General features: G+C 43.4%; 1 protein-coding gene across 1 annotated transcript in view; it reads right to left on the bottom strand.

The window, feature by feature from the left end:
- The window catches only part of LOC109884403 (receptor-type tyrosine-protein phosphatase mu), a 505,693-nt gene extending 499,391 nt beyond the window's left edge, over positions 1-6,302 (bottom strand). Inside the window, exon 1 of the mRNA XM_031806763.1 lies at positions 5,835-6,302. Coding sequence (XP_031662623.1) covers positions 5,835-5,907 — 73 coding nt within the window. The 5' untranslated portion in view covers positions 5,908-6,302. The remainder of the gene's footprint in view (positions 1-5,834) is intronic.
- Positions 6,303-20,767: the final 14,465 nt, after the last annotated feature.

The following is a 20,767-nucleotide window of genomic DNA, read 5'->3' as shown; positions in this document are numbered from 1 at the left end:
ACACACACACACACAGACACACACACAGACACACACACAGACACACACACACACACACACACACACACAAACACACACACGCACGCACACACACACACACACGCACTTTCACACACACACAGGCGCACGCACGCACACACACACACACACACACACACAAACGCACCCCCTACCCCCCACACACGGCTAACCTCTATCAGAAAACTAGGCATGTTTCATGGGTAGAGGAAAAGGCAGTTAACCTCACAAAAGACTCCAGCCTTGTGTAATGTAATGTGCCTGGTTAAACAGACAGAGTTGATATCACAGGCCAGGAGACACCAAGGTAAACAGCTCTTTAGCAGCTTCAACATGCTAGAAATGAGGAGAACAAATAGTTATTCCTGAACACGTGGGAGCAAGGAGAGGAGACTACATTAGAGTATTAGGATGCAGCCAGGGGGAGAGAGGAGACTACATTAGAGTATTAGGATACAGCCAGGGGGAGAGAGGAGACTACATTAGAGTATTAGGATACAGCCAGGGGGAGAGAGGAGACTAAATTAGAGTATTAGGATGCAGCCAGGGGGAGAGGAGACTACATTAGAGTATTAGGATACAGCCAGGGGGAGAGAGGAGACTACATTAGAGTATTAGGATGCAGCCAGGAGGAGAGAGGAGACTACATTAGAGCATTAGGATATAGCCAGGGGGAGAGAGGAGACTACATTAGAGTATTAGGATGCAGCCAGGGGGAGAGGAGACTACATTCGAGTATTAGGATGCAGCCAGAGGGAGAGGAGAGAGGAGAGAGGAGACAGGAGAGAGGAGACTACATTAGAGTATTAGGATACAGCCAGGGGGAGAGAGGAGACTACATTAGAGTATTAGGATGCAGCCAGGGGGAGAGGAGACAGGAGAGAGGACACAGGAGAGAGAAGAAAGGAGAGAGGAGACAGGAGAGAGGAGACCACATTTGACTTTTAGGATGCATGCAGTGGGGAAGGGGGAGGAGCTCTGATTGATTAGTTCCTACTTTATATCTTTACACACACTCATGCAATTAGGAACCACATTTATCGACGACCTGAGTGCCAGGGGGAACCTGGAGCGTAGCACACCTCGTCTATAAATCTCCCCCTAATACTCCAACACACACACACTGAAACTCACACACAAACACAAACACAAACACACACACACACACACACACTGAAACTCACACACACACACACACACACACACACACACACACACACACAGACACACACACACACACTAAAACTCACACACACACACACACACATTAAAACTCACACACACACACACACACACTAAAACTCACACACACACACAGACACACACACACACACACACACTAAAACCCACACAGACACACTCCCTTCATCATGCTGCCAATTTACACCACAAGTCAAGACTGATAAACCTCACATAGAAAAGACTGAAATTACTCCAGAAACATTTGATGAGGGATGTCTTGAAATGTTTTGCTTTTCTGATGTTGATATAAATCAATTGGTGTGTATCATTCAAAGATTTTTAAATCTAACTTGACTGAACATTTTAACCATATGCCCACAGTCTGAGAAATACAGGATTTCAAGCAAACAACCGAATGACAATTGTTCACCAAGGAGAAACCGTGGTTGCTCACCACACACCAGATAACACCTAACACGATGTACCTGACTCGTGGTCTCACTCTTCAAGCCGTTATGATCTTCTTACTCTGAGTGCAGAACAGATGATGACTCTAATAAGTGTACCATGCTGCCCCCATCAGGCCCCCTGAGGAACTACACCCTCACATATAGAACACAGCATCAGTCTACCCACCACAACGAAAACAGACAGGCTTCTCTGCTCTCTTTCCCTCTTAACTAAATGTACTATCTCTAACCTTATAAAAACATGCTATGTCCAAAACCATCAGACACATTGTTTTCCAGTGACTTTATAAACCATCTTATTGTACCTTTATTTTACCAGGCAGGACAGTTAAGAACACATTCTTATGTTCAATGAAGGCCTACCGGGGGAACAGTGGGTTAACTGCCTTGTTCAGGGGAACAGTGGGTTAACTGCCTTGTTCAGGGGAACAGTGGGTTAACTGCCTTATTCAGCTTAACAGTGGGTTAACTACCTTGTTCAGCTTAACAGTGGGTTAACTACCTTGTTCAGGGGAACAGTGGGTTAACTGCCTTATTCAGGGGAACAGTGGGTTAACTGCCTTATTCAGGGGAACAGTGGGTTAACTGCCTTATTCAGGGGAACAGTGGGTTAACTGCCTTATTCAGGGGAACAGTGGGTTAACTGCCTTATTCAGGGGAACAGTGGGTTAACTGCCTTGTTCAGGGGAACAGTGGGTTAACTGCCTTGTTCAGGGGAACAGTGGGGTTAACTGCCTTGTTCAGGGGAACAGTGGGTTAACTGCCTTATTCAGGGGAACAGTGGGTTAACTGCCTTGTTCAGGGGAACAGTGGGTTAACTGCCTTATTCAGGGGAACAGTGGGGTTAACTGCCTTATTCAGGGGAACAGTGGGGTTAACTGCCTTGTTCAGGGGAACAGTGGGTTAACTGCCTTATTCAGGGGAACAGTGGGGTTAACTGCCTTATTCAGGGGAACAGTGGGTTAACTGCCTTATTCAGCTTAACAGTGGGTTAACTACCTTGTTCAGGGGAACAGTGGGTTAACTGCCTTATTCAGGGGAACAGTGGGTTAACTGCCTTATTCAGGGGAACAGTGGGTTAACTGCCTTGTTCAGGGGAACAGTGGGTTAACTCCCTTATTCAGGGGAACCGTGGGTTAACTGCCTTATTCAGGGGAACAGTGGGTTAACTGCCTTATTCAGGGGAACAGTGGGGTTAACTGCCTTATTCAGGGGAACAGTGGGTTAACTGCCTTGTTCAGGGGAACAGTGGGGTTAACTGCCTTATTCAGGGGAACAGTGGGTTAACTGCCTTGTTCAGGGGAACAGTGGGTTAACTGCCTTATTCAGGGGAACAGTGGGTTAACTGCCTTATTCAGGGGAACAGTGGGTTAACTGCCTTATTCAGGGGAACAGTGGGTTAACTGCCTTATTCAGGGGAACAGTGGGTTAACTGCCTTGTTCAGGGGAACAGTGGGGTTAACTGCCTTGTTCAGGGGAACAGTGGGTTAACTGCCTTGTTCAGGGGAACAGTGGGGTTAACTGCCTTGTTCAGGGGAACAGTGGGTTAACTGCCTTATTCAGGGGAACAGTGGGTTAACTGCCTTGTTCAGGGGAACAGTGGGTTAACTGCCTTATTCAGGGGAACAGTGGGGTTAACTGCCTTATTCAGGGGAACAGTGGGGTTAACTGCCTTGTTCAGGGGAACAGTGGGTTAACTGCCTTATTCAGGGGAACAGTGGGTTAACTGCCTTATTCAGCTTAACAGTGGGTTAACTACCTTGTTCAGGGGAACAGTGGGTTAACTGCCTTATTCAGGGGAACAGTGGGTTAACTGCCTTATTCAGGGGAACAGTGGGTTAACTGCCTTATTCAGGGGAACAGTGGGTTAACAGCCTTGTTCAGGGGAACAGTGGGTTAAACTGCCTTGTTCAGGGGAACAGTGGGTTAAACTGCCTTGTTCAGGGGAACAGTGGGTTAACTGCCTTATTCAGGGGAACAGTGGGTTAACTGCCTTATTCAGGGGAACAGTGGGTTAACTGCCTTATTCAGGGGAACAGTGGGTTAACTGCCTTATTCAGGGGAACAGTGGGTTAACTGCCTTATTCAGGGGAACAGTGGGTTAACTGCCTTATTCAGGGGAACAGTGGGTTAACTGTCTTATTCAGGGGAACAGTGGGTTAACTGCCTTATTCAGGGGCAGAACAACAGATTTTTTACCTTGTCGGCTGTGGGGATTCGATCTTGCAACCTTCAGGTTATGAGTCCAACGCCCTAACCACTAGGCTACCTGCCGCTCTGAGTTACTCCTTAACGTGAAAAGCTTTTTTGTGAATAAGGTGATAAGGGCCAACATTAAAACACTACTAAAAACACGGGTCTCTGCATTTACTATTCATGAAGATGATTGATCAGAATGAACATAATATCCTGCTAACATACAGAGTAGATCTATTGTCCAGACTGCTCAAATGACCCCTTTTTAGGAGATGAATAATACAATTGTAAGTCCCATCAGGGTAAAAGGAGTACAGAACACTGTAGCTTTTACCATACAATTAGAATGAACTTCTGTGAGCTTTACTTTACACCTCTACAACATTAATCCTCTACGGTAGTAATATTATGACATTAGTGTCACGGTAGATGTTTAAATAGCAAGTAGGGTGAACCTGAAAAAACAAACACTATTTGTTGTTTTAGTTTTATGTACTTTTGTGTATGTAAATGTATAGATTGACATGTAATAGTTCTGGGAAGTGGAACTTCCACTGAGCTTTACAGTAGTGATCCATGGATGAATGGCTAACACAATGAACAGGTGACATTCATGTTAATATATACTCTAATCATTAAAGGGAAGTTTACAACTACAAGAATCACATCAGATGAATTGAATTACACCAACATATTACCCCATTAGGCTATACAATAATGATACTATATTAAAAAACATGGACCTAAAGTTACACTGTTTAAACCTACTGAAATTACAGTAATGAAAACCTTCATTGTGACGCAATTATGGAGGAAAAATAGATCTTGTTTTTTTTTTATCGGGAAACATACGACTGTCCATTTTCTATTGGCTGGCTGCTAAAAAATAAATCACTTTTTTTTTTTTAAATCATAAAACACAGACAGATGAATTCCAGGTGATTTGGCAAGATGTAAACGCATTAAAACTTCTCTTCCCTCACTACACAGTGAAAACTATCTATATATGTTTGTTTTTAAATAAACAGAAATGAAAGTGCTTTAAATCAATTAGCCCTGATCGCACGATATATTGGTGTATTGTATTGCATTGGGTGGCTTCCCACACTCTGCCCGTTTCGTCAAGCACTCACGGGCTAAAGGCGGTTGCCCACTAACGGAATGAACGGCGGTTCATATTGACCTGTTTCACAACACGTTATCAATAACATATGAAAGTTAAAGTAGACTATATTTTATTATGTCGATGATGTTGAAACCAACTCATTTAGTTATTGAATGTGGTATCTTCATTGCGTAGGTTCTTATCTCTTTCTAATCTCTAAACTCACGTGACTATTATTGCCCCCCCCCCCCCCCCCCCCCCCAAAAAAATATATATATATAATACACGATTTGGTTGAAAACAGATGCTTGTGGGTTTGGATTGACTCTAGATTATAGCCTGAATTTATTAATAAATTGAGTTGAGAATGCAGACAGGAAGAATTGGGAAATCAATAGCGCAATGTCGAGCGTAGCGAAACTCTTTACGCATAGCGCAACAATGTATACCTAATGGAGTTCACGGAGAAGTCTTACTAAACGATACGATGTTACCATAATATGTTATCAATTCACCTGACAACAACACTCGGCTAAGTAACGGAAATAGAAACCTTTACATTTGGAAGTGGCAGGATCATTTCAGGTTAATCACATTACAAGTTATTACGGCTGGCGTGTTTAACTGTTTTAACCGCTCGACACAACGCATCCAACACCACTGTTGTGGTCCAAGTCCAAAATAAATAGTTTGACCGATTTCAAAGAATGAAAGAAAAGTCAAGTGTGACACGATGTAAACACAAAGCATCTGAACGATAACCAGTGTAACAACGTAGTGTACCTGACGTAAATTTAAACACAGAAAGACAGGTTGCATTTACAATTTAAAAAAAATAATATATATATATAATTTCGTTTTACCTTTATAGGCTTCTCCTCGAACCGTTAACAACAAGCTGATAGCAGCTAATAGCCAATGTCTAACTTTATCCATGTCGACACGGAGCCGTTGTGTTAACCTCCGGTAGTGGGTCTAACTGGAGAGAGAAACTCGGATATTCTTCAGTATGTCACAAGTTAGATTTCAGCCTCCCCTATAGCCTACTTTACATCTAACCGACGGATGATATTTTAACAAGTCGTCCTCTTCTCTTTCCCTCGCTGCTTGCAGTTGGTTCAGTGAGAGTCCAACGGTTTCTCCTCGTCGACTTCCAACAGACTTCACCGTCGGAGAGAGCAATCGAGAGACTGGTTTTACGCGGGGAAGAGAGAGTGGTGGTTACGTTTCCCGAGAGCTCTCTGCCTGTCCGCTCTCTCTCTCTTTCTCCTCTCTCTGTCTCTCTCTCTTTCTCCTCTCTCTGTCTCTCTCTCTTTCTCCTCTCTCTGTCTCTCTCTCTATCTCTCTTCCTCCCCTCCCTCCTATCTCTCTCTCTCCTCTCTCTCCTCTCTCTCTCCTTTCTCTCTCTCTCTCTCTCTCTCTCTCCTCTCTTCCTTTCTCTCTCCTCTCTCTCTCTCTCCTCTCTCTCTCCTCTCTCTCCCTTTCTCTCTCTCCTCTCTCTTTCTCTCTCTCTCCTCTCTCCTATCTCCCTCTCTCTCCTTTCTCTTATCTCTATCTCCCCTCTCTCTCTCCTCTATCTCTCTTTCTCTCCTCTCTCTCTCTCCTCTCTCTTCCTTTCTCTCTCCTCTCTCTTTCTCTCTCTCTTTCTCTCTCTCTCTCTCCTCTTTCCTATCTCTCTCTCTCCTTTCTCTTATCTCTCTCTCCCCTCTCTCTCTCCTCTATCTCTCAGCTCTCTCTCTCTCTGGTAGAGTGTGTATTGGAGCTCTGACTGAATGACTAAATGTGCTGGCACGCGCCAGGCAAAAGCTGAGGAATTCACTGGTAACGCGGGAACGGGTGGTGTCCCTGTCCCCTCCTCCTCCTTCTTCTCTTCAATGTTATTACTGGTCACGCAGCCTGGCATCTGTCTAACTTTATCTACCTGCTTGTCTGTTTGTGAGAAAGCAGCCTAACATGTCTCACGACCAAGGACACGGGAGATGGCAAACAAACCAAAAATATAGAATATTAAAAACATACAATAGTTGACTGTACAGTAACCTTAATGTTCTGCTCAGCCTCATTCGCCCCCCCACCCCACCCCGCCCCCCTCATATTCACTAACTGAAATCTCTTTGTTCACCTTGTTCCAATTAGATCATCCTCTATGTTGTAACCCTTGACCCTAACGTAGCACCACATGGCATAGCATGAATAATCACACAGTCACAGCTTTTCCCATGTAGTAGTAGTTTATGCTTAATTAATAGGCCTAAAAGACAGTATTGATCCTCCTTTAGACTCACTGGATGACACGTTGTCTGTTTCCCAAATGGCTCACTATTCCCTATGAATACTCCTATGGATGATTTGATATCTCCTATGAATACCCTTATGGATGATTTGATATCTCCTATGAATACTCCTATGGATGATTTGATATCCCCTATGAATACTCTTATGGATGATTTGATATCTCCTATGAATACTCTTATGGATGATTTGATAATCCTTATGAATACTCCTATGGATGATTTGATATCCCCTATGAATACTCCTATGGATGATTTGATATCTCCTATGAATACTCTTATGGATGATTTGATAATCCTTATGAATACTCCTATGGATGATTTGATATTCCCTATGAATACCCCTAGGGATGATTTTGGAGAAGTGATGCATATTGCAGACCAACTCCCTAAAAAGTCTCCAAATGTAGGCCATTAATTTACATCATGATATGTCCTAATTCAATCCAAGGGCACACCAACCATATTGTTCCATTAATATAGTACACAGTCATTGTTTATACACCTATTTTCTACTGAGAGGTGTCTGTCCCAAACCCTGACTCCTAAACTTCATGTTATATCTACTGAGAGGTGTCTGTCCCAAACCCTGACTCCTAAACTTCATGTTATATCTACTGAGAGGTGTCTGTCCCAAACCCTGACTCCTAAACTTCATGTTATATCTACTGAGAGGTGTCTGTCCCAAACCCTGACTCCTAAACTTCATGTTATATCTACTGAGAGGTGTCTGTCCCAAACCCTGACTCCTAAACTTCATGTTATATCTACTGAGAGGTGTCTGTCCCAAACCCTGACTCCTAAACTTCATGTTATATCTACTGAGAGGTGTCTGTCCCAAACCCTGACTCCTAAACTTCATGTTATATCTACTGAGAGGTGTCTGTCCCAAACCCTGACTCCTAAACTTCATGTTATATCTACTGAGAGGTGTCTGTCCCAAACCCTGACTCCTAAACTTCATGTTATTTCTACTGAGAGGTGTCTGTCCCAAACCCTGACTCCTAAACTTCATGTTATATCTACTGAGAGGTGTCTGTCCCAAACCCTGACTCCTAAACTTCATGTTATATCTACTGAGAGGTGTCTGTCCCAAACCCTGACTCCTAAACTTCATGTTATATCTACTGAGAGGTGTCTGTCCCAAACCCTGACTCCTAAACTTCATGTTATATCTACTGAGAGGTGTCTGTCCCAAACCCTGACTCCTAAACTTCATGTTATATCTACTGAGAGGTGTCTGTCCCAAACCCTGACTCCTAAACTTCATGTTATATCTACTGAGAGGTGTCTGTCCCAAACCCTGACTCCTAAACGTCATGTTATTTCTACTGAGAGGTGTCTGTCCCAAACCCTGACTCCTAAACTTCATGTTATTTCTACTGAGAGGTGTCTGTCCCAAACCCTGACTCCTAAACTTCATGTTATTTCTACTGAGAGGTGTCTGTCCCAAACCCTGACTCCTAAACTTCATGTTATTTCTACTGAGAGGTGTCTGTCCCAAACCCTGACTCCTAAACTTCATGTTATTTCTACTGAGAGGTGTCTGTCCCAAACCCTGACTCCTAAACTTCATGTTATTTCTACTGAGAGGTGTCTGTCCCAAACCCTGACTCCTAAACTTCATGTTATTTCTACTGAGAGGTGTCTGTCCCAAACCCTGACTCCTAAACTTCATGTTATTTCTACTGAGAGGTGTCTGTCCCAAACCCTGACTCCTAAACTTCATGTTATATCTACTGAGAGGTGTCTGTCCCAAACCCTGACTCCTAAACTTCATGTTATATCTACTGAGAGGTGTCTGTCCCAAACCCTGACTCCTAAACGTCATGTTATTTCTACTGAGAGGTGTCTGTCCCAAACCCTGACTCCTAAACTTCATGTTATATCTACTGAGAGGTGTCTGTCCCAAACCCTGACTCCTAAACTTCATGTTATTTCTACTGAGAGGTGTCTGTCCCAAACCCTGACTCCTAAACTTCATGTTATATCTACTGAGAGGTGTCTGTCCCAAACCCTGACTCCTAAACTTCATGTTATTTCTACTGAGAGGTGTCTGTCCCAAACCCTGACTCCTAAACTTCATGTTATTTCTACTGAGAGGTGTCTGTCCCAAACCCTGACTCCTAAACTTCATGTTATTTCTACTGAGAGGTGTCTGTCCCAAACCCTGACTCCTAAACTTCATGTTATTTCTACTGAGAGGTGTCTGTCCCAAACCCTGACTACCACCTGAGCTACAGAGGACCACCATGTGGGAAATGGACAAGTGCACAATTCAGGAAAAAAAGTGTAGAGTTTTGTGATGTATAACCAGCAGGGGGACTCCTACCCTCCAAGAGCATCAGACATTGACATCTATTTGGCCAAAACATAATGTACCGTCTAACAATTGAAGAAAGGGCCCATGGATTCCCGATCTATTGGTCTTCAACCCACCCAAGACCACGTACATTTGCTCCCCTCCAGAGGAAGTGCCGCCACTATTTTGACCTAATTCCTCTCCTAGGCGGAACTGCTTGTTCAGTTTCATCCTCCAAAACACCGACGTATGAGTCCTTATAAATACTGATTGATTAACTGGGCGAGAATATCTCCCTTTCTCCGTGTGTAAACAAAACAACAACAACAAAAACAGGGTCAGGGAAGCTTCGCTAATAGCTACGGTAATAGCTACGCTAATAGCTTCGCTAATAGCTACGGTGCACAGCTGGAGAACCATCGACTCCCTCTCATGCAATGGAATTGAATGATCATGAATACAGAGTTTAGCGGTAATACTGGAGTTTCGTCAGCGACGCAAGAGAATGACTAACCTACTCCCTGGACCAATAAATCTAGAAAGCTAGCTAGCCAGGTAGATACCAGTCACTATTAACAACTGTGAAAAATGGGTTCCAAAGTTTTTTCAAGCATGAGTACCTGTAACTATGCTAGCTAGCTACCATTCAGCTGTTTTTCTGAAAACCTCATTATCTGAAGAGTAAAGGTTAGGTAGTTGCTAGCTAGCTAGCATTCAGCTGTTTTCTGAAAACCTCATTATCTGAAGAGTAAAGGTTAGGTAGTAGCTAGCTAGCTAACTACTGTACCACAAAATGTAACTGACCAACATCTGGAACAACCTAGCTGTAATGTTTACAAGTATCCTCACTAGCTGGCTACTAGACGACCAATATAACAGTTGGCCCTGAAGTTTTTTTTATAGGGAGCCAAGGAAAGCACCTCTTGCCTGTATCAGTGATGAACACCAGCTACAATATGGAAAAAACTCATATTAGAAATAGGTCAATAACAATACAATAGGTCAACTTCTTGTACATTGTTGTGATGAGCCGGTGCCCTTACAATAAGGCTGACACTTGGTTGAATCATAATTCTTACTATATTCCAAATATATTGCATATCAATAAACATCACTACAATGTGGCGTCAGGGTGGCCTAGTGGTTACAGCGTTGGACAGGGTAACCGGAAACCCAAGCTGACAAGGTAAAAATCTGTCGTTCTGCCCCTGAACAAGGCAGTTAATCTTACTGTTCCTAGGCCGTCATTGAAAATAAGAATTTGTTCTTAATTAACTGACTTGCCTAGTTAAATTAATAAAAATGTATGCTAATTCTACAGGACGTTACTTTTGTATTTACTTAGTATTATCAACCGTCATCTAGATATTACACTGTTGATGTGTCTGGACTACAACATTTACTAGTTAGCTTGTATTCTCTGAACAATGACACCAGTGTTCCTGTACCAGAACGGGTATTCTACACTAGGAGGAAGTGGTGGAACACAGACATGGTTCTAACTGCAGAGGTGTTTATGAATTTGTCATTATGTATGTCTCGGAGTTCAGTCCATACCATTACCATTGTGATGTTCTCAGTTTAGCCCAGAGAACAGAATCAGGCAGGGATTCTCTTTCTGTATACAGTCAAGACATTGCTGTCAAGTTCCTACCCATCCTGTGTAGATCAATGACAGGCTGAAGCCGCCCATGATTGTCCAGTCTTGCAGTCCTCACATCTTCTACTCTATTTCACCTGGGTGGTGGAGGGATTTTTAGAAGGATCGATAAACAAACTGTCATGGACTGCTGAAAATGGGGTCAATTTAGGATCTGATTGGCTGTTTTTTGGAGAGGGAGAATATCTCTCTGTTTTCTGGGCTTGTGTGAGTCACACATGTGATTGACAGTGACACACCTTTACACGCTACTCAAATGAATTTGTACACTCCCATTTTCTGGGCAAACAAATCAAATGTTAATGTTCACGTACACATGGCAGATGTTAGTGAATAGTCACCTTGTCTGTCTATCATGGATCAACGTATAGCTTCATTTATAGGAACTTGAAGATGACATTGGAGAGGATTTGTCTGATTGTTTTACTTGTGCAGGCAGAGCAGAGGGAGGCTACATGTACTATAGGCAAATACTAAGTGTAATATTCATTCTCATGTTTGGTGAAGTGCAACATAGGCCAGGCTCTCATTTATTTATTTGTTTTTATTGAACTAGACAAGTCAGTTAAGAACAAAATCTTATTTACAATGACAGCCTTGTTCAGGGGAATAATGACAGATTTTTACATTGTCAGCTCGGGGATTCGAGCTAGCAATCTTTTGGTTACTGGCCCAACGCTCTAACCACCAGGCTACCTACCGCCTCTACACTCTAACCACTAGGCTACCTACTGCCTCTACACTCTAACCACTAGGCTACCTGCCGTCCCTACACTCTAACCACTAGGCTACCTACCGCCTCTACACTCTAACCACTAGGCTACCTACCACCTCCACGCTCTAACCACTAGGCTACCTACCGCCTCTACACTCTAACCACTAGGCTACCTACCACCTCTACGCTCTAACCACTAGGCTACCTACCATCTCTACTCTCTAACCACTAGGCTACCTACCACCTCTACACTCTAACCAATAGGCTACCTACCACCTCTACACTCTAACCACTAGGCTACCTACCACCTCCACACTCTAACCACTAGGCTACCTACCACCTCTACACTCTAACCACTAGGCTACCTACCACCTCCACACTCTAACCACTAGGCTACCTACCACCTCTACACTCTAACCACTAGGCTACCTACCACCTCTACGCTCTAACCACTAGGCTACATGCCGCCTCTACACTCTAACCACTAGGGTACCTACCACCTCTACGCTCTAACCACTAGGCTACCTACCACCTCTACGCTCTAACCACTAGGCTACCTACCACCTCTACACTCTAACCACTAGGCTACCTACCACCTCTACACTCTAACCACTAGGCTACCTACCACCTCTACGCTCTAACCACTAGGCTACCTACCACCTCTACACTCTAACCACTAGGCTACCTACCGCATCTACACTCTAACCACTAGGCTACCTACCACCTCCACACTCTAACCACTAGGCTACCTACCACCTCTACACTCTAACCACTAGGCTACCTACCACCTCTACGCTCTAACCACTAGGCTACATGCCGCCTCTACACTCTAACCACTAGGGTACCTACCACCTCTACGCTCTAACCACTAGGCTACCTACCACCTCTACGCTCTAACCACTAGGCTACCTACCACCTCTACACTCTAACCACTAGGCTACCTACCACCTCTACGCTCTAACCACTAGGCTACCTGCCTCCTCTACACTCTAACCACTAGGCTACCTACCGCCTCTACACTCTAACCACTAGGCTACCTACCACCTCTACGCTCTAACCACCAGGCTACCTACCACCTCTACACTCTAACCACTAGGCTACCTACCACCTCTACACTCTAACCACTAGGCTACCTACCACCTCTACACTCTAACCACTAGGCTACCTACCACCTCTACGCTCTAACCACCAGGCTACCTACCACCTCTACACTCTAACCACTAGGCTACCTACCACCTCTACACTCTAACCACTAGGCTACCTACCTCCTCTACGCTCTAACCACTAGGGTACCTACCACCTCTACGCTCTAACCACTAGGCTACCTACCACCTCTACTCTCTAACCACTAGGCTACCTGCCTCCTCTACACTCTAACCACTAGGCTACCTACCGCCTCTACACTCTAACCACTAGGCTACCTACCACCTCTACGCTCTAACCACTAGGCTACCTACCACCTCTAAACTCTAACCACTAGGCTACCTACCACCTCTACGCTCTAACCACTAGGCTACATGCCGCCTCTACACTCTAACCACTAGGGTACCTACCACCTCTACGCTCTAACCACTAGGCTACCTACCACCTCTACGCTCTAACCACTAGGCTACCTACCACCTCTACACTCTAACCACTAGGCTACCTACCACCTCTACGCTCTAACCACTAGGCTACCTGCCTCCTCTACACTCTAACCACTAGGCTACCTACCGCCTCTACACTCTAACCACTAGGCTACCTACCACCTCTACGCTCTAACCACCAGGCTACCTACCACCTCTACACTCTAACCACTAGGCTACCTACCACCTCTACACTCTAACCACTAGGCTACCTACCACCTCTACACTCTAACCACTAGGCTACCTACCACCTCTACGCTCTAACCACCAGGCTACCTACCACCTCTACACTCTAACCACTAGGCTACCTACCACCTCTACACTCTAACCACTAGGCTACCTACCTCCTCTACGCTCTAACCACTAGGGTACCTACCACCTCTACGCTCTAACCACTAGGCTACCTACCACCTCTACTCTCTAACCACTAGGCTACCTGCCTCCTCTACACTCTAACCACTAGGCTACCTACCGCCTCTACACTCTAACCACTAGGCTACCTACCACCTCTACGCTCTAACCACTAGGCTACCTACCACCTCTACGCTCTAACCACTAGGCTACCTACCACCTCTACACTCTAACCACTAGGCTACCTACCACCTCTACACTCTAACCACTAGGCTACCTACCGCCTCTACATTCTAACCACTAGGCTACCTACCACCTCTACACTCTAACAACTAGGCTACCTACCACCTCTACACTCTAACCACTAGGCTACCTACCGCCTCTACATTCTAACCACTAGGTTACCTACCACCTCTACATTCTAACCACTAGGCTACCTACCACCTCTACACTCTAACCACTAGGCTACCTACCACCTCTACACTCTAACCACTAGGCTACCTACTGCCTCTACATTCTAACCACTAGGCTACCTACCACCTCTACACTCTAACCACTAGGCTACATGCCGCCCCATGTTTCCTCATTTCCCAGCGATAATGCCTTGTATTACACCTGGGAAAAAACATTTGCTCAACTTGCCCACACAGCTACAATGATGCAATTTCATGCTCGGTTTAGGACATATAATGGTTTATAGAGACCCCAACTGATGTATAGAACAATCTTAAGTATCTACTTTGGTTTAGATACAAGCATCATGAAACACATTAAATTAATTTGACTTGGTGAAAAATCTTGACCTAATTTGCTGCCACTTTTTTCCATGTGGTTTCCTCCTTCACAGACTCCATGAAATGATGACCTCTTCCTGATGGTTTCATAGAAACAAGGGTATTCAACATACCCCCTTTGGCTCAACTTACCCCACTCTCCCCTACTGGTAAAGAAGTGACTTACTCACTGAGCTATATAGGAACTTACTTCATATTAGCTAGCTAACTAGTCAAACTTCTATAGCTAGTTAGTTGTTAGTGACCCATAGGTCTTTTCTTGCTGCGGTACATAATAATATGTGCATTATAACAATGTGTCTTAGCTGTGTTGACATTTCACCTATTCCACTTCATCCACTTTTGACATTAGCTACATCGCTAGTTCTCCAGCTAATGTTAGCTAGGTAGCCATGAAGCTACAACCTCCTGACAAGCAAATGTTACCACGGTAGCTGTGGCTAGGCACACTGGCTTCCATGGCGATGGGAACGTCAGTAGCCAATCACAAAGCTTGATGAGCTATTTATTTATTTTTACTCACCATTTCATCATCAGCCCAACAACTCCTGGTCGAAGTGCCATCGCAGCGATAAGTAATGATTCCACATGTGAAACATTGTAGGTAGTTCCAAATAACCCACTGTCATTGAAAATAAGAATTTGTTCTTAACTGACTTGCCTAGTAAAATAAATAAATAAAAAATGCATAAGTGATTCAAATCAATCAAGTTTCAGATTCAAACAACATTAAAACAGACAACAATTGAGATATTTAATTTTATTTAAATTCAATGTTTTGAAAATCAGGTTAAAAAAAAGAGATATATATATTTATTATGTTGAATACATTGAATCTTTAATAGAAGGTTAATCAAAATGATCCGTACTGTGCGGTTCTCCCTTTACTGCAACTTTTACAATGTTTTGGTAGTGGGATGGTAAGGAATTCAGGTACATATTTAAAATACACACACACACACACACACACACACACACACACACACACACACACACACACACACACACACACACACACACACACACACACACACACACACACACACACACACACACACCAGCTGTGCCAAAAGGTGTCGAGGGAAATGAAGAATGCAATCTCTGAAAACCTCAAATTTAATTGGCTACTAAATATACAGTACCAGTCAAACATTTATAACATTTGTCTCCAGGAAATATATTTCAGATTCTTCAAAGTAGCCACCCTTTGTCTTGATGACAGCTTTGTACACTCTCGGCATTCTCTAAAACAACTTCATGAGGTAGTCACCTGGAATACATTTCAATTAACAGGTCTGCCTTTTTAAAAGTTAATTTGTAGAATTTCTTTCCTTCTTAATGCGTTTGAGACAATCAGTTGCATTGTGACAAGGTAGGGGAGTATAGAGCCATATTTGGTAAAAGACCAAATCAAAGACAAACGACGGTCCATTACTTTAACACATGAAGGTCAATCCGGAAAATGTCAAGGACTTTGAACGTTTCTTATAGTCGAAAAAACCATCTAGCGCTGTGATGAAACTGGCTCTCATGAGGACCACCACAGGAAAGGAAGACCTAGAGTTACCTCTGCTGCAGAGGATAAGTTCATTAGAGTTAACTGGCTCTCATGAGGTCCACCACAGGAAAGGAAGACCCAGAGTTACCTCTGCTGCAGAGGATAAGTTCATTAGAGTTAACTGGCTCTCATGAGGACCACCACAGGAAAGGAAGACCTAGAGTTACCTCTGCTGCAGAGGATAAGTTCATTAGAGTTAACTGGCTCTCATGAGGACCACCACAGGAAAGGAAGACCTAGAGTTACCTCTGCTGCAGAGGATAAGTTCATTAGAGTTAACTGGCTCTCATGAGGACCACCACAGGAAAGGAAGACCCAGAGTTACCTCTGCTGCAGAGGATAAGTTCATTAGAGTTAACTGGCTCTCATGAGGACCACCACAGGAAAGGAAGACCTAGAGTTACCTCTGCTGCAGAGGATAAGTTCATTAGAGTTAACTGGCTCTCATGAGGACCACCACAGGAAAGGAAGACCCAGAGTTACCTCTGCTGCAGAGGATAAGTTCATTAGAGTTAACTGGCTCTCATGAGGACCACCACAGGAAAGGAAGACCTAGAGTTACCTCTGCTGCAGAGGATAAGTTCATTAGAGTTAACTGGCTCTCATGAGGACCACCACAGGAAAGGAAGACCCAGAGTTACCTCTGCTGCAGAGGATAAGTTCATTAGAGTTAACTGGCTCTCATGAGGACCACCACAGGAAAGGAAGACCTAGAGTTACCTCTGCTGCAGAGGATAAGTTCATTAGTTACCTGTCTCAGAAATTCCAGCCCAAATAAATGCTTCACAGAGTTCAAGTAACAGACGCATCTCAACCTCAACTGTTCAAAGGAGACGGCGTGAATCAGGAGAAAATAAACCACTACTAAAGGACACCAATAATAAGTAGAGACTTGCTTGGGCCAAGAAACACGAGCAATGGACATAGAAATTTGTCCTTTGGTCTGAGGAGTCCAAATTTTAGATTTTTGATTCCAACCGCTGTGTCTTTGTGAGACTCAGAGTACGTGAACGGATGATCTCTTCATGTTCCCACCGTGAAGCATGGAAGAGGTGTGTGTGGTTCCCACCGTGAATCATGGAAGAGGTGTGGAGGTGCTTTGCTGGTGACATTGTTAGTGATTTATTTAGAATTCAAGGCACACTTAACCAGCATGGCTACCACAGCATTCTGCAGCAATACGCCATCACATCTGGTTTGGGCTTAGTGGAACCATCTTTTGTTTTTCAACAGGATAATGACCCAACACACCTCCAGGCTGTGTAAGGGCTATTTGACCAAGAAGGAGAGTGAATGCATCAGATGACCTGGCCTCCACAATCACCCGACCTCAGCCCAATTGAGATGGTTTGGGATGAGTTGGACTGCAGAGTGAAGGAAAAGCAGCCAACAAGTGCTCAGCATATGTGGGAACTCATTCAAGACTGTTGGAAAAGCACTCCAGGTGCTTGTGGAGAAAGCTATCATCATGTTCATTGAAATGCATTCCAGGTGACTACCTCGTGAAGCTGGTTGAGAGAATGTCAAGGGTGTGCAAAGCTGTCATCAAGGAAAAGGGTGTCTACTTTGACGAATCTCAAATATAAAATATATTTGGATTTGTTTAACACCTTTTTGGTTACTACATGATTCCATATGTGTTATTTCATAGGTTTTGATGTCTTCACTATTATTCTACAATGTAGAAAACAGTACAAATAAAGAGAAACCCTGGAATGAGTAGGTGTGTCCAATCTTATGACTGGCACTGTATACCCAAAAGTAAAATAAATATATATATATACTAAATATATAAGCAATGATAGGAAGTCTTTTGGAATGAATGCACACAGCACCTGCTGAAGATACTGCTATTTGATATCTCCCACTCAAAAACAATATAAATCTGTGACAATGTGGCCGTCTGTGTGTAAACAGAGACAAAGAAAACAGGATGCAATACAATTATAATGCATGGCTTTATTACAATCGAGACATGGAGAACAGTGGGGTCCTGACACACACACACACACACACACACACACACACACACACACACACACACACACACACACACACACACACACACACACACACAGACACACACACACACACACACACACACACACACACACACACACACAGAATGTGGAGAACAGTGGGGATCTGATTGTGTAATTTACTATAATGATTGGAGAGACGCCTCACCACATTGGTTCTGTGTCTCTGGCTGTGATAATATGTTGTGATGCACACCCGGGACCCCCCCCCCCCACACACACACATACACACACACACACAATTATTCGCTAAACCCCTTGACTCTTTCCAACCAGAACCATGTGGCTATCAGCCGTAGAGTCAGGTGGTTGAGATGTGTGTTTATTTCTTCTTCTTCTTCTCCCTAACCTTTTGGGAGGCTGATTATGTGTGATTGAGCAAAGAGATGGGGGAAAAAGAAGGCATAGGGTATGTCCCAAATAGAAGCATATTCCTTTATGTAGTGATACGAGGCCGTGGTCAGTAGTGCACCAATGAATAGTGTGTCGTTTGGGATGGGACCATATTCATTATAAATGAATGCCATGTCAATTCACTGATTGGGAGAAACACGGAGGTGAATTTTGACACGAGATTCAGAGAATTGGTAAGTAAAAACATTTGACATTTTCACACTCGGATAGTCTCTGAATCACTGCTGAAAACACATTTTCACACTCGGATAGTCTCTGAATCACTGCTGAAAACACATTTTCACACTCGGATAGTCTCTGAAACACTGCTGAAAACACATTTTCACACTCGGATAGTCTCTGAAACACTGCTGAAAACACATTTTCACACTCGGATAGTCTCTGAATCACTGCTGAAAACACATTTTCACACTCGGATAGTCTCTGAATCACTGCTGAAAACACATTTTCACACTCGGATAGTCTCTGAAACACTGCTGAAAACACATTTTCACACTCGGATAGTCTCTGAAACACTGCTGAAAACACATTTTCACACTCGGATAGTCTCTGAAACACTGCTGAAAACACATTTTCACACTCGGATAGTCTCTGAAACACTGCTGAAAACACCTTTTCACACTCGGATAGTCTATGAAACACTGCTGAAAACACATTTTCACACTCAGATAGTCTCTGAATCACTGCTGAAAACACATTTTCACACTCGGATAGTCTCTGAATCACTGCTGAAAACACATTTTCACACTCGGATAGTCTCTGAATCACTGCTGAAAACACATTTTCACACTCGGATAGTCTCTGAAACACTGCTGAAAACACATTTTCACACTCGGATAGTCTCTGAAACACTGCTGAAAACACATTTTCACACTCGGATAGTCTCTGAATCACTGCTGAAAACACATTTTCACACTCGGATAGTCTCTGAAACACTGCTGAAAACACATTTTCACACTCGGATAGTCTCTGAAACACTGCTGAAAACACATTTTCACACTCGGATAGTCTGAAACACTGCTGAAAACACCTTTTCACACTCGGATAGTCTCTGAAAACCCTGCTGAAAACACATTTTCACACTCGGATAGTCTCTGACAACACTGCTGAAAACACATTTTCACACTCGGATAGTCTGAAACACTGCTGAAAACACATTTTCACACTCGGATAGTCTCTGAAACACTGCTGTTTGATATGTCCCCCCTCAGGAAGGACACAAATCCATGAATTTATTTTGTTTGTTCGGCAGGCAAATGTTCAATGATAATTGGCATAAATAGTAACTGCTAGCTAGCCACACCGCGATAACCATTTCTCAGTAACACATGATTCAGAAACAACGCAAACCTTTGAAGAAATATACTTCTGAAACTATATTTCAAACTTGAACCTGTTCGTAACTGCTAGCTAGCTAGCCGCCGCAAAGATTACAATGATCTCTTTTTAACACCTGTAATAAATTCTGATTATATGAACAACTGATCCTAGATCAGCACTCCTTCTCTGAGACGCTTGAATACAGGCTTTTTATATATCATAATAAATTCTGATTATATGAACAGGGGACAACTGATCCTAGATCAGCACTCCTGCTCTGAGATGCTTGAATATAGGGCTTTTTATATATCATAATAAATTCGGATTATATGAACAACTGATCCTAGATCAGCACTCCTGCTCTGAGACCCTTGAATACAGGCTCCATGTAGACGTGTTCATCGCAGCTTCTTTTATTTGACCAGGTAAAGCATGTTTACTTACTGCCAAAAGGGGATTTTTACAGAGTAACCATTCATATAATTATATATGACCTTTTTGTGATGCTGTAAGGAAAAATAGTGATTGCGTGCCAGCCAACAGATGTGCTAGAGCACTTGTAACCCCCTGGTATAAGGGAAAGTGGGGTTAGTTGAGGAACCCTTGTTTCTAAGAAAACCATATACAACATATTTAGGAAGGGGTCATCATTTTCATGGAGTCTGTGAAGGAATAAACCACATGGGTGAAAGTGGTTAGTTAAGTTAGGACCAAAAAAATGATTTTC

The sequence above is a fragment of the Oncorhynchus kisutch genome, linkage group LG27, assembly GCF_002021735.2.
Source record: "Oncorhynchus kisutch isolate 150728-3 linkage group LG27, Okis_V2, whole genome shotgun sequence".
NCBI classification, from domain to species: Eukaryota; Metazoa; Chordata; class Actinopteri; order Salmoniformes; family Salmonidae; genus Oncorhynchus; species Oncorhynchus kisutch.
Note: the sequence above shows the minus strand (reverse complement) of the source record. Positions and strands in the feature narration are given on the sequence as shown.